Source organism: Balaenoptera ricei, chromosome 1, assembly GCF_028023285.1.
Source record: "Balaenoptera ricei isolate mBalRic1 chromosome 1, mBalRic1.hap2, whole genome shotgun sequence".
Classification (NCBI taxonomy): Eukaryota; Metazoa; Chordata; class Mammalia; order Artiodactyla; family Balaenopteridae; genus Balaenoptera; species Balaenoptera ricei.
In genome coordinates this window covers 27,988,865-28,001,578 of record NC_082639.1, presented here as the reverse complement: position 1 = coordinate 28,001,578, position 12,714 = coordinate 27,988,865, and the positions used below count along the sequence as shown (strand labels likewise).

General features: G+C 53.6%; 2 protein-coding genes across 4 annotated transcripts in view; both read left to right on the top strand.

Annotated features, from left to right (window-relative positions):
• Positions 1-3,998, top strand: part of DLGAP3 (DLG associated protein 3) — a 38,799-nt gene extending 34,801 nt beyond the window's left edge. Inside the window, exons 7-10 of the mRNA XM_059896792.1 lie at positions 487-971; positions 1,931-2,022; positions 2,260-2,403; positions 3,137-3,998. Of these exons, the coding sequence (XP_059752775.1) occupies positions 487-971; positions 1,931-2,022; positions 2,260-2,403; positions 3,137-3,355 (940 nt within the window). The 3' untranslated portion in view covers positions 3,356-3,998. The remainder of the gene's footprint in view (positions 1-486; positions 972-1,930; positions 2,023-2,259; positions 2,404-3,136) is intronic.
• A 4,573-nt stretch (positions 3,999-8,571) lies between these two features.
• SMIM12 (small integral membrane protein 12) lies at positions 8,572-12,488 on the top strand. Of its 3 annotated transcripts, none has more exons than XM_059918706.1 (3): positions 8,572-8,691; positions 11,362-11,456; positions 11,542-12,488. In XM_059918706.1, the coding sequence occupies exon 3, from the start codon at positions 11,547-11,549 to the stop codon at positions 11,823-11,825; it is 279 nt and encodes a 92-aa protein (XP_059774689.1). In that variant the 5' UTR covers positions 8,572-8,691; positions 11,362-11,456; positions 11,542-11,546; the 3' UTR covers positions 11,826-12,488. The 3 variants fall into 3 exon arrangements, with proteins under 3 accessions (XP_059774689.1, XP_059774698.1, XP_059774679.1); XM_059918696.1 differs by lacking the exon at positions 8,572-8,691 and adding an exon at positions 9,289-9,387; XM_059918715.1 differs by lacking the exon at positions 11,362-11,456.
• Positions 12,489-12,714: the final 226 nt, after the last annotated feature.

Here is a 12,714-nt window from a genome sequence, read left to right as displayed (position 1 = left end):
TGTTTTGCAGCTGGGTGACTGTGGGCCTCTCTGTGCTATAGTTTATTCATCTCTCCATAGGACTGAGGGTATACCCGTACAGCTGGTATGAACTAGCGAAGACACGTTGTTTGTTAAAATGCTGAAATAATTCTGTGTTCATTGGTAAAGAGCGACCACCCTGGACCCTCCCCAGGCCCTTTTGGCCCACAATCCAGCTTCTGCAGGGTGATGCCCTAGCACTTTGGCTTTGTCCGTCTGATTAGTGTCTGCCAGCATCTGTTCTGCCCATGGAGTACAGGTGGTTAAATATTTTGAATATCACCCCTGTCCAGAACCAGTGCAACAGGTAGGTATATTATGTACCGACCCGTGGCAAGGACTGATACATTTAAAGGTCATGAATAAATGTCCATCACTTTGTAGGTTTCCTTTTGGCCTGGGGCGCGGGTGAGGGCTGGGATGAGACGGGGCAGGGGCAGAGATAACCACCAGCTCTCTCACCAGGCGGGCGAGGTTCAAGCGCTCCAACAGCGTGACAGCCGGCGTGCAGGCCGACCTGGAGCTGGAGGGCCTGGCCGGCCTGGCCACCGTGGCCACAGAAGACAAGGCCCTGCAGTTCGGACGCTCCTTCCAGAGGCACGCCTCTGAGCCCCAGCCCGGGCCCCGGGCCCCCACCTACTCAGTCTTCCGCACGGTCCACACGCAGGGCCAGTGGGCCTACCGCGAGGGCTACCCACTGCCGTATGAGCCGCCGGCCACCGATGGGTCGCCCGGCCCCGCCCCTGCCCCTACCCCCGGCCCCGGGTCCGGGCGCCGTGACTCCTGGATGGAGCGCGGCTCACGTAGCCTCCCCGACTCAGGCCGCACGTCCCCCAGCCCACGGGATGGCGAGTGGTTCATCAAGATGCTGAGGGCGGAGGTGGAGAAGCTGGAGCACTGGTGCCAGCAGATGGAGCGCGAGGCGGAGGATTATGAGCTGCCGGAGGAGAGTGAGTGAGGGGACCCCGGGCACGGAGGCATCACGGCGGCAGTGGCCGCTACCGCGATGTGATAGGAGAGGCCTTTGGCCGGGCGTGACTGTGCCTTTCTCACAGTTTGGTCGTATGGCCCCAGACCTTGGTGGCTCCCATTGGCAGTAGCAGGGCATGTTGGGAGCTCTTGGAAGGAAGCAGGGAGCAGCTTCAGATGTCAGAGCTAGGACTGGGAAAGTGACCGGGTGAAAGGGCTGGGCCTTCTAGGAGATGGCTGCCAGCCCAAGTCCATGGGGACTGAGGGGACCCTATTCCCATCTGGGCTGGTGTGGGAATCCAGGTCTGATCCAGGTGTGAGACCAGGACTTCAGGCAGAGGGGGAGGCAGTGCACGGTGTCAGCTCACGTCTGAGGCCTAGGAGAAGGAGAGTCAGCCAGGAAGACAGGGCCCTGCATGAGGGAGGACATGCCCTTCCCTGCAAGTGCAGTCTGAGGGGAGACCCAGTCTTAACCGCAGGATCCCCAAGTTGATGGGGTAGTGACTAGAAGACGAGAGTCACGCACATGACATTATTTGGTAATTCTCAGTGAGCCGAGGGGTCATATACTGATGAGTGACAAAGTTCTGCCAATGAGTGGTCACGGAGCTAGGGCCTGGCTAGGGCTATTGGGCTAGGCTGGCACTGGTTTCCATCTGTTCTCTGACATGGGAGGGAAGAGGACACAGGAGGATAAGCACTCAAGAAGTACAGATCGTATGAAAGAAGAAACATCCGTGTCTGGGGAGACAGTCTTCTTGGTGAAGTGGGATAGGAGCTGCTTGTTAAGACCTTGAGGATGGGATGGGGAGGGGGCCGGAGGAGACAGACAGATAGACGGTGCCAGATAACAGAGGGGTCAGTCATTCAGGGCGGACTTCCTGGAGGCTGGGTAAGGAGAGGCATCTTTCCTCTCCCCCCATCTCCTTTTGCTCTCCAGTCCTGGAGAAGATCCGCAGTGCCGTGGGCAGCACACAACTTCTCCTGTCCCAGAAGGTTCAGCAGTTCTTCCGGCTGTGTCAGCAAAGCATGGTGAGTGCCCATGGTGGCACAGAGCCTATCAGGTGTGTGTACCTGGTAGGGGACTGGAGTGTGCGTATGCCTGGAAGTGAGACCAGGTGTTTGTCTTGTCTCCCTACCTCCCAGTCCCCGCCCCACTCTCCCAGGTTGAACTTCCTGACAATGAGGGTGGGTTGGGCTTTCTCTGGTCCAAGCTGGGGCTCAGACCCTGCTGACTGACTGCCTCCCCTCTGTCTCCCTCCACTGCAGGACCCCACTGCGTTCCCCGTGCCCACCTTCCAGGACCTGGCGGGTTTCTGGGACCTCTTGCAGCTCTCTATCGAGGATGTGACCCTCAAGTTCCTGGAGCTACAGCAACTCAAGGCCAACAGCTGGAAACTCCTGGAGCCTAAGGTGGGGGGAGGTCCCTTCAAACCAAGAGTCCAGACCCTGGAAAATGCCCTTCCCCAGAGAGTGTGGGCGGGGGTGGGGGCGGGGGGGAGAGGAAGGCAGGAGAAGAGACCCTGGGCAGCAAAGGTAGTCCTGGACAGGTGATGGTGACCCTCTTCGACCCTGCTCTTGGTCACTGCCCTCTGCTTGGTCCCACTGCTCATCACTGCCTGAGCTGCAAGAACCCTTTGGTGGCTGCAGCCACCTCGGACCAGCTGTCGTTTGAGGGAGCCAAACTAGAGCTTCCAGAAGGGCAGACTGCCCTCAGCTTGGACCTCGGCACAGAGGGGACCTTCAAGGTCCCCTCAGCCCTCATCTCACCAGACCTTGTCAGTGATGGGTCCCAGCAGCCTGGAACGTGAGCCCTCATTGCCTTGCCTGGGTCGGGAGAACTGCACTCCTCTGGACCAGGAGGGAAAGGCTCCACTCCCCGGGCGGGAGCGAACGCTCTGATGCGAGTTGTGGAAAACGGCTCCACCAGGGGGCGCTCGAGTCCATCTCTTTAAAAAATGAAAAATGTGGGTTTGACCTTGGCAGAACAAGCACCCCTGGGGCTTCGGGGGCCGTCACACGCTCTCAAGAACCGCTCTCACGAGTCAGAGGCGCGCGCTGTTAACCGTTCCGGGCCGCGGGGGCGCCGGTTGGGAAGTCGGGTGGGACCCGCCCCCAAACTAAGTGCCGCCCCCTCTGCCGGCAGGAGGAGAAGAAGGTCCCTCCGCCGATACCAAAGAAGCCCTCGCGGGGCCGGGGCGTGCCGGTGAAGGAGCGCTCCCTGGACTCGGTGGACCGGCAGCGGCAGGAAGCGCGCAAGCGGCTCCTGGCGGCCAAGCGCGCCGCCTCCTTCCGCCACAGCTCGGCCACCGAGAGCGCCGACAGCATCGAGATCTACATCCCCGAGGCCCAGACCAGGCTGTGACCGGCCCGGCCCGCCCAGCCCGGGCCCGGGCCCGCGGTTTTCTACCCGTACTGTACACCCAGCGTCGAGGTCACTGTGAACGCGGGCCGCCCCGTGCGCCCGCCCCGCCGGCACCGCACGCCCCGGCCCTTCCTGCCCGTCACGGTCTCGTGGGTTTTTTACCTTCCCGACCCCACGCGAAGGCGCCCGGGCTGGGCTGGGGGCCGTGCCTCTCCGCCCTGCGCTCCCACCGGGACCCCCCACCTTCCAGGTCCGACGCTTCGTCCCCACCTCCTCCCCACGGGCACCATCTCTGCCATTACTTACCCCACGGGCCAGGCCGGGCCGGGTCCCCCATCTGGGCTCTGCGTCCCCCCCACCCCGCGGGGCTGGGCTTCGTGGGGAATCAAGCTTCGTGGCTTTTTATGAAGAATCCCGAACCCCGCCTAGGAGCCCGCCCCACCTTCCCAGGGGCTCTACCCTCAGCCCTCAGCCCACCGGGCCCAGGGACCACAGTGGCTGGACCAACCCAGGACCAGGGCGCCTGGGCCTCTCCCCTTTCCCAGCTGCTGGGGAGGGGAGATGGGGGCTTCCCCTCACCACACCTGTGGCTGTTCCCACATCCCCTTGAGTATCCCAGGAAAAATAAAACGGCAGAACTGCACTCGAGCCAGCTGCTCTCTCCAGAAGAAGCCACCTCTGCCGAGCGTGGGGGACGGGGTGGAGGGAGGAGAGGCCGGAGCCCAGGCTTTTGGTTTGGGGAGAGCGGGGTTGTCTGGGCCAGCTGGGGGAGAGGGGATTCGACCCCCTGGTGGCGACAGAAGACCTGAGCCCTCCTGCAGGGGCCCGGGTGGGGTGAAGAGGCCTGTCTTCCAATTCCTCCTAGTTTAGTCCGGTTCCTTTTCTGCCTTCCAGTTCCCCAGGGTTCCCCCAGAAAGGGAAGCCCAGAGCCCAATCTCTGGCACACAGCGTGTGCTCCATAAACAGGAGGGCTGCTGTTCTTCGCAACGGGCAAATATTGGTTTCCTTTTCCCTAAGGGGCCAGTGTTCTTTCCGCTCCAGAAAACTGTTCAATTCTGTGCTGTCATGTTTTCTGATGCCTCCTGTGCATGGGTACATTGATGGGGAACGAAAGAGAGAACAGAACTTTCCTGGGAAGCTCAGTGGCATCCCAAACCTAGTAGTGGTGGCTAATATTTATTGGATGCTTGCTGAGGGTCAGGCAAGATGCGAGTGCTTTACATGAATGTAGCTCATCCTTACAACAGATGAGAAAGCTGAAGCCCAGGAGAGGTCAAGTGCCCTGGCCAAAGTAACAGGCAGACCTAAGAGTGGTGGACCCAAGTCTGTCTAATGTAAATCCTGAGCATTTAGCTCTACAGCCTTTTGAGCCCAGAAAGAGTTAAATGGTAGCTCCTACTCACAAAGCCCTCTTTCCAGTCTTTGGGTTGATGTGTCACTCTGAGGCAGGAGGAAGAACCTTCCAAAGGGGTTGGCTGCTCTTCTGGGCCACACTGGACTAGCCAGTTCTTCTCATTCATTTATTCAGCAAATATTTGTCAAGAACCACTGTTGGCCCTGTCCAGCACCTGAAGGTAGCTCTGAACAAGTTAGTTTCTGCTCTTATGGTGCTAACAGCCATATGGGAAAAACAGACAAGTAAGCAGTTACATTATAAGGGTGAGTGCTGGAAAGATGACTAGGTATTAGCCACTGAAGGAGGGCTGGGAAGAATGTTCAAGATCAGAGAACAGCTGGGCAGAGGCTTGGAGGAGAAAGAGGTATTGGGAGTGCAGAGGCTTGATCATGCTGGGCTTTTGGGTCAATTTGAGGAAGGTGGGCCTGGGTCCTGAGGGCCATGGGGAACCACAGAAGGGTTTTGAACACGAGAGTGGCATGAATAGATGTTTTACAGGCTGGTCTGGAAGACCACCTGAAAAGCAAGAGGTCATATACCCAAACACTTGTTTGAGACCACTGGGAGGTGAAGAGGGCTCCCGTGCGATCCAAATTCCCAAAAGTGAATCAGCTTGGAGCTGATCCCAAACAGATTCCTGGGCCCTGTGCAAGACTTAGTGAATAGAGTCTTTGCTCTCAGATGAGTTTTTTTGGCTTATCTATTTATTTTGGCTACGTTGGGTCTTCGTTGCTGCGTGCAGGCTTTCTCTAGTTGCGGCGAGCAGGAGCTACTCTTCCTTGTGGTGCACAGGCTTCTCATTGCGGTGGCTTCTCTTGTTGCAGAGCACGGGCTCTAGGCACACGGGCTCAGTAGTTGTGGCTCGCCGGCTCTAGAGTGCAGGCTTAGTAGTTGTGGCACATGGGCTTAGTTGCTCCACGGCATGTGGGATCTTCCTGGACCAGGGCTCGAACCCGTGTCCCCTGCATTGGTAGGCAGATTCTTAACCACTGCACCATTTTGATGGCAGCCAGGTTTGGGAATACTGAAATTGGATGACTCAAAATTTCAACTAGAAATGTTCATATGTCTGTTTCCCCCAGATTTGCCAAGTGGGGCATTGGCTGAGTGACTTTATCATCCTGAGGTTCAGTTTTCTCACCTCGAAAATGGGGACCTGGGAGAGGTTTGAACTAGACAATACTCAGAGCAATCCTATGAAGCAGGTATTGTTATCACCCCCATTTTACAGATGAGAAAACCGAGGCTTGGAGAGGTTCAACAACTTAGCCCAAATCACGAAGCCAGGAAGTAGCTGAGTCCAAGTTTAACCTCTACATTATATAGCTTTTTATGGGTCTCTGTGTTTTCCCAGAAACTGGGCCAGGCTTGCCAGGACCATGAGGTATATGGGAATGGACACGGAGAGACGGGTAGCATCCGAGACTGTGTGGGCATCCTGCTACAGACGTGATGTCTAAAATCTCCCCGTGTGGGGCTGATGTAGGGGGTGTGTGGGGAGTCTCCTTAGGGTATTGTGGCCCAGGTAGTTGTGCTGGGCTCCATGGCCATGTGAAGGATTAGATCTAGTCCCTGTGCTTGAGTTGCTCCCATCTGGCCATAGCAAGGCACATAAACACAAAGTTATGGTACAAAGGGAGGCCTGCTCTCCCAGAGGGGCTGAAGAGACCAGAGGAGGGAGCCTCTAGCAGCCAGCGAGTCTAGGAAACCTTTCTGCAAGAGGAGCCTTTTGAACTGGGTCTTGCAGGATGAATTAGAGTTTTGTAGTCAGGGATGAGGAGGGAAGACATTCATTTCAGGCAAAAGGACCAGCTTAGGCAAAGGCATGGAATGCTATGTGTGTGTGGGATAATGGGAAGAGCAGAGACTGGAGAGAGGTGACAGGCTAGGACGGGTAGAGGGGAAATAAAGGAGATGTGGCTGGAAGGCAGCCATGGGTTTAAGCTGGAGAGTCCATGGCTTTATTTAAGTGTTTGAAAGACTCTTTGGCCAACAGAATAGAAATGGACTGGAGGAGGCAATGGAAGGCAGAGAGACCATTGAAGGAGTTGCCAAGGTGGTCCAGGTAAGAGATGATGATGAATCTGAGAGACATTCAGGAGGCATAGGTGCTATAAACTGGATCTGGGGAATAATGCAGAGATGAAGAGGCCTTGAAGATGTCACTCAGGTTTTTGGCTTGGTGAGTAAGTAGTGCCATAAATGGACATAGGACATTACAGAAGGAGGAGTAAATTTGAGGAATACTAAACATACTGGTGATCAATTACCAAGCACTTAGAAGGTGCCATATACTGTAAATGCTAAGCATTTTATACACATTAGGAGATTTAGTACAGAACAACCGAAGGGGGGTGGGTACTATTATTTTTTTTTTTAAAACAATGAGTGTAAACAGCTCTTCTGTGATTAGCAGGCAGCAGGGTCAGGATTTGAACCCACAACTCTCTGATTCCTAAATCTGTGCCCTGCAGCCCCACTCAGTTCTGCCTGACAGAACTGCTAGCCGCTACTTGAGACTCAGCTCAAGGGCAGACTCCTCTGGGGAGCCTTCCCTGATTCTTCCTGGGGCTCCTTCTCTGTGCTACTTGTGCATGCTCCCGTCATCACATTTCTCACACTCTCTCGACATTTTGTAGACCCCTCTGCTTCCCCATTAGTCAGACAACTCTTGGGGGAAAACATGGTCCCAGTCATTTTGGCATCCCCAATGCCTAGCACATGTTAATTGGCTGACTGAATGCTAGTTATTCTAGGCAATTCTGTTCCCTTGTCCTCTCTCAGTGAACACGTTCTGCTAATAATGGTTTCGTACACATTTCTTTATGCTTTATCTGTTCCTTTTTCTCCACCTCCATTGTCAGAGCCTAGCATTGAGATCTTTGAGATCATAAAGGAAGGGTATCTACCCCGATAATGCAATCTAGGAGGCTTCCTACCAAGGTGTCCCTTGAGCTTGAAAAACAAGACAGAGCTACTTTGGTATAGAAAGGTAGGAAGGGCACTCCAGGTAGACGAAAAAGCGTAAATAAAGGCACAGAGGTGTGAAACAGTTTGGTCTGCATGGGGGAATAGGAAGGGTTTAGTATGTGTTACTAAAGGTAAATAAATACGCCTGCCTGAGACTAGTGGAATTAAGGTGGAAAGACAGGGCTAGGTGGGGGTGTTATGGAGCTTAAACTTTGGTGTTTTTTTTTCTATATGTGATAAAATAGACATCTGTACAGGGCGCAGTGGGGACACAGAGGAGGCAGTGAATACTTGCACCTAAGGGGTCAAGTAAGACAGGTTTTACTATATTTCAATTATTTGTATACTAACAATAGTACCATTTATTTCCCTGCTTGTTATGTGCCAGCACAGCACTTTGCATACATTGTCTCATTAACTCTCACAACATCCTGTGAAATAGATGTTATTACCTCTATGCATAAGAAGGAAAGGAGGCTCAGGCAGATTGACAATGTTCCCAAGGTCACGTGGCTAGAAAGCTAGCCCAGACCGGAAGAGTTCTTAAGAGTTCTAGATTTTACTCTGCTGAGACCTTCTTGAGGTCAAGGATCATGTTTTTTATTTTTCTGTGCCCAGACCGAGGTCTTAGAATAAGCCTAATAAACATCAGTTGAATACATGAATGCGTGACCTTCCACTTTCTCCACGCGGAAGCCCGTGGTGATGTCACTGGGAAACCTCCTGTCCGGAAGGGAGCGCTGTATCCCTCTCAGCGCAGCGCGGCCCGTTGCGGAGCCCTAGCTTCCTCAGGCCTTTGGCTCTGGAGCTCAGCCAATCCCTGCGCTCCGAGGGAGCCGGCGTCGGTGGGCGGGGTCCGGGGCGAGGTCCCGCGGGCCGCTGGGAGTGGCGGCTTCGGTGCTCCTCGAGCGCCGGCGGATCGCGGTTGGAGGGCTGGGGCCGGACGGGCGGAGTGTGAGCTGCGGCGCAGGTGAGCACTCGTCCCGGCAGGCAGTTTCTACCCCCGAGCGGCTGCTGGGCCGCCCGTAGCTGTGGCTACGGCTGGTAGCCTTGACCTCTGAGTTAGGGGAAGGGAGATGGCGAGCGTCCGCTGCGGCCCTGACCAGGCTGGACTGCTCCCTCTCTTCCCCGGGCTCGGCGTGGGAGTCTGAGCACCCTGCAGACATTCTGCAGCCCGGGCTTCTCGGCCTTAGGCACGTGGGTGAGGACAGACCAGACGAGGCCGTGAGCGTGGTGGGATAGGGGCAGGGGACCGGGAACCCAGAGGAGGGAGAAGGACAGACCCTTGGACCCTGACCTCCTTGCGCTCTCATCCCCGGACCGGACTCAGTAACGGTCAGAATTAATTCTTCCATCCAGTCAGGTCTCCTCTGCCCTTCTTAGCAGTTCTCAAATCTCGGACTGCGGCTTCGTGTCTCCTTGGGCCTCCGAGGCCCCCGGCACAAGGGCAGGTTTCCCGGCAACCTTTACCGTTTGACCTTCACCGGACGCTCAGGCTCCTTTAGTGCAGGGCTGGAAATATTTGCCACTTTTGCCTCTTTTCGTTTTGACACCCTGGAGATGACTTGTTAGAGTATCTAGCTTCTTGTAATCAGCAAAGGCAACTGCTGTGTTCCTGCCGCCTTTCGAGGGCGGGTGGTTAGATGACTGCGGTGGTTTTACACAAGTGAGTTGCTTGAGCTCTCATTCATTCACCAGACTTTTTGAGCACTTAATGCCGGGCATGGTGGGAGGGGTGGGGGATGAATAGGGCACGGTGGGGACGCACAAACATGGGCCTTGCCCTCTTGGAGGGTAAAGTGCTTTGAGAAATGCAGACAAATGGGGTAGGCCAGCCCAATGTGTGACACAGAGAAAGTGGTTATAAATGTTGAATAAATGAAAGGATTAAGTTATTTGGGAATGATTAGAATGTGAACCCCACCACAGAGGGAGACCTCGGGCTGCATGTGAGAGATAATATTAGTTGTGGACTCATGCTTCATATATTTGAAGACAGATTGGAAATCTGAGTGGAGAGTTGGCTGTTTAGGAAAAGTGTTTACTTATAGAGAACTTGCTTACAGGTAGGAAAGAAAATGAAGTATTAGGTTTGAGATTCTTCAAGGGTGCCTCTTTTAACAACTCCTAAATCTTGTAATTTCACAAATCTCTGAGTGTAATCTTAGAGTTTGCAAAAAGGGAAGCTCTTCTAGGTAGTGAAATGCCAAGCTGATGGGAAAAAATTGCAGTAAGTTCTCCTCAAGTCCAGGATTTGGACAGAAACCGTACACCTATTTGCAGTGTGTTCTTTCCAGTAGAAGGAGCATAGGTGTTGAAGTTGGAGAGGCCTGGGTTCAAGTCAATGTCTCTATCACTTCTGGTGATCTTGGGCAAGTTAAGCTTATGTCCCTGAGCCTTTGTGGCCTTCAACAAAAATCTGGGCTAATAATTCCTGCCTCATAGAGGTGTTGTGAAGATCAGATGATGACTAATATGTTAATTGTCCAGCATAGTGCCTGGTGCTAAGACGGGGACTCAGAGGGCAATCTTGGAGCTGCTGCAGTTTTTTCCTTGGTGATGGTCCATTATAGTCTTGGGTCCACAAAATGCTGGGGTTCCTCCAGAGAGAATTGAAACCAAAGGGAGAGGGAGAGAGTCATCTTATCTTTGGTGAGGTTCAGACCAGAGATAGCTAGATTGGAGAAATACCTGCAGGGGCACAAAAGGAATGATCTTTCACTTGAGACTTCTGGGCATGTTACTTAACCCTCTGGTCATGCCAGCTACATCAAGAGAGCGGACATGCGGATTAAAGGAGACAGTATATGTAAAGAGCTTAGCCCAAGGTCTGGCATGTAATAAGTGCTCAATAAATGGAGCTATCACTATTATGATAATTGTGAATAGTCTTTGATAATTGTTAATAATGATAATAATCATTTGAGACTAAATGGCTATGAGAGTGACCCAATTTGTGTGTTTTTACATTATCCTGGTGTTGCCTTACTTCATTTCTGGAAGCCCTGGGGTCATTCCACTTCTTTGTTTTTCTGCCATGGCTTGTACAGTAGTTTTTTAACATAGAATTTTCAAGTTCTAGTGTGTCCAGAGTATGTATAATGGGCTGGTGATATTTTTAGGAGCTTATTGTGCAAATATGAGGATATGGCTTTGGTTGAAGAGAGTGTATTTTGGCAGCAGATTTGTAAAGAAGAGGTTTGTCTTGTTAGAAAAGTCAAGTTCAGAATAGGAAAAAACCAGTATCTTTATCTAAAATCCAGAGTGGTTGGGTAATGGTTTGGGGTTTTGGCTGCCTAAATACGTTGCTTATTCTTTATGTGGGGCAGAGGAACTGCTTCTCATTAACCTGGAGACAGGAGACTCCCAGGGGTGAGCGTGGTGGGGAAAGGATGGCTGGCTCTGCTGATGGGGGAATTGCGTAGAGCAGAGAAAGGCTCTTACCCACTCTTAGAATGTTGGCAAGTTGTGCAGGGAGGCCCTGGGGTCAACAGTAGGATTGAAGCTTTATTAGGTAAGGCTCAGAGGTCCTCTCGTGGGGAACGCTGCCATACGTGGTTGCATAATTGTCAAAGAGTGTAGTACGTAAAAGAGATTCTTTCCCCCTTCCCTAACAATTGACTCTTCTGAAATTTCCTAGATTGTTTCAGAGACCCAACTGTTGCATAAAGCAAGGTGCCCTCTTGCATTGCTCTGCATGGGGTGGATGCTCAGTAAATTGTGCCAGGCTGCCTGGTGAGTGGAGAGCCCTGGTGGGTGGTCCGTGCTTGGTGGGAAGGGGTGCTGCTTCTCCCTAATGTGGCCTCGTGCTCTTCTGCAGATGTCATGTGGCCTGTGCTTTGGACCGTGGTGCGTACCTATGCTCCCTATGTCACCTTTCCCGTGGCCTTCGTGGTTGGGGCTGTGGGCTACCACCTGGAATGGTTCATCCGGGGGAAGGATCCCCAGCCTGCGGAGGAGGAGAAGAGCATCTCGGAGCGCCGGGAGGACCGCAAGCTGGATGAGCTGCTAGGCAAGGACCACACCCAGGTCGTGAGCCTTAAGGACAAGCTGGAATTTGCCCCTAAAGCTGTCCTGAACAGAAACCGCCCAGAGAAGAATTAATGGAGGACACAGGGCCCTATGGGTCCTTCTGGGGGCCAGGACTGGTCCCGCCACCATGTCGACCCAGCAACCAGAACCCACATCTGATTTGCTTTATTGCTTCTTCTGGCCCCTCCCACCCCACACAGCCACACACATACTGGCTGCTCTGCTATGGGCAGGCAGACACACTAGTAGCTGAGGGCCCAGTGAAGAGGAAGGCCCGTGAGGGTTCTGGCCTGAAGGCTGCCTCTGCTGGATGGTGGCCACAGCTGCTCAGGCTTCTGCGCTGCTAGGTGCACCCCTGGGAGGAGAGTGATGAAATGAACATTGGCTGTCAGTCCCTGTGGGGAGGCAGTTTGGCCTCAGGTGGGAGTGGCTGGGATTGGGGTGATGCCTTTAGGAGGGATACCTACATGCCTAGTTCTAGTTTGCACTGGGAAGAGTTCAGAAATCTCCCTGGCTCCCTTCACTAGCTTGCGCTGTCCTTTGTGCTCATTCTCCCTGAAATCCTGTCCGCTCAGGAAGGGGATTCCCCTGGGAAGGAAAGCAGTTTTCTGTTCTTGGGAGCCCCGGCTGTTCACCTTGGGGCAGGTGAATTTGCTTGAAAACAGTCACCGTCTTTCACCCCCCACCCCGTCACTGTGTAGTGCAAAACTTGATTAAAGTGGCGTCTGAGAACCATTTTGATCTAATCCTGTCTTCCAGGTGGTGCTGGGGTCTCCTGGGAGCTATGCAAAGCAGGCATCTCCGGGTAGGATAAAATTGGCCTTTAACTAAGGACTTTGGGGCCCCGGAAGCTTTGTTTTACTAGCGTGGCTGCATTGGATCCTGGAGGCGGTGAGTCCTGGAGGCGCAGGTTCCCAAGGGCCTTTTTATCATGATGACATGAGGCTTATATACTTTCAAA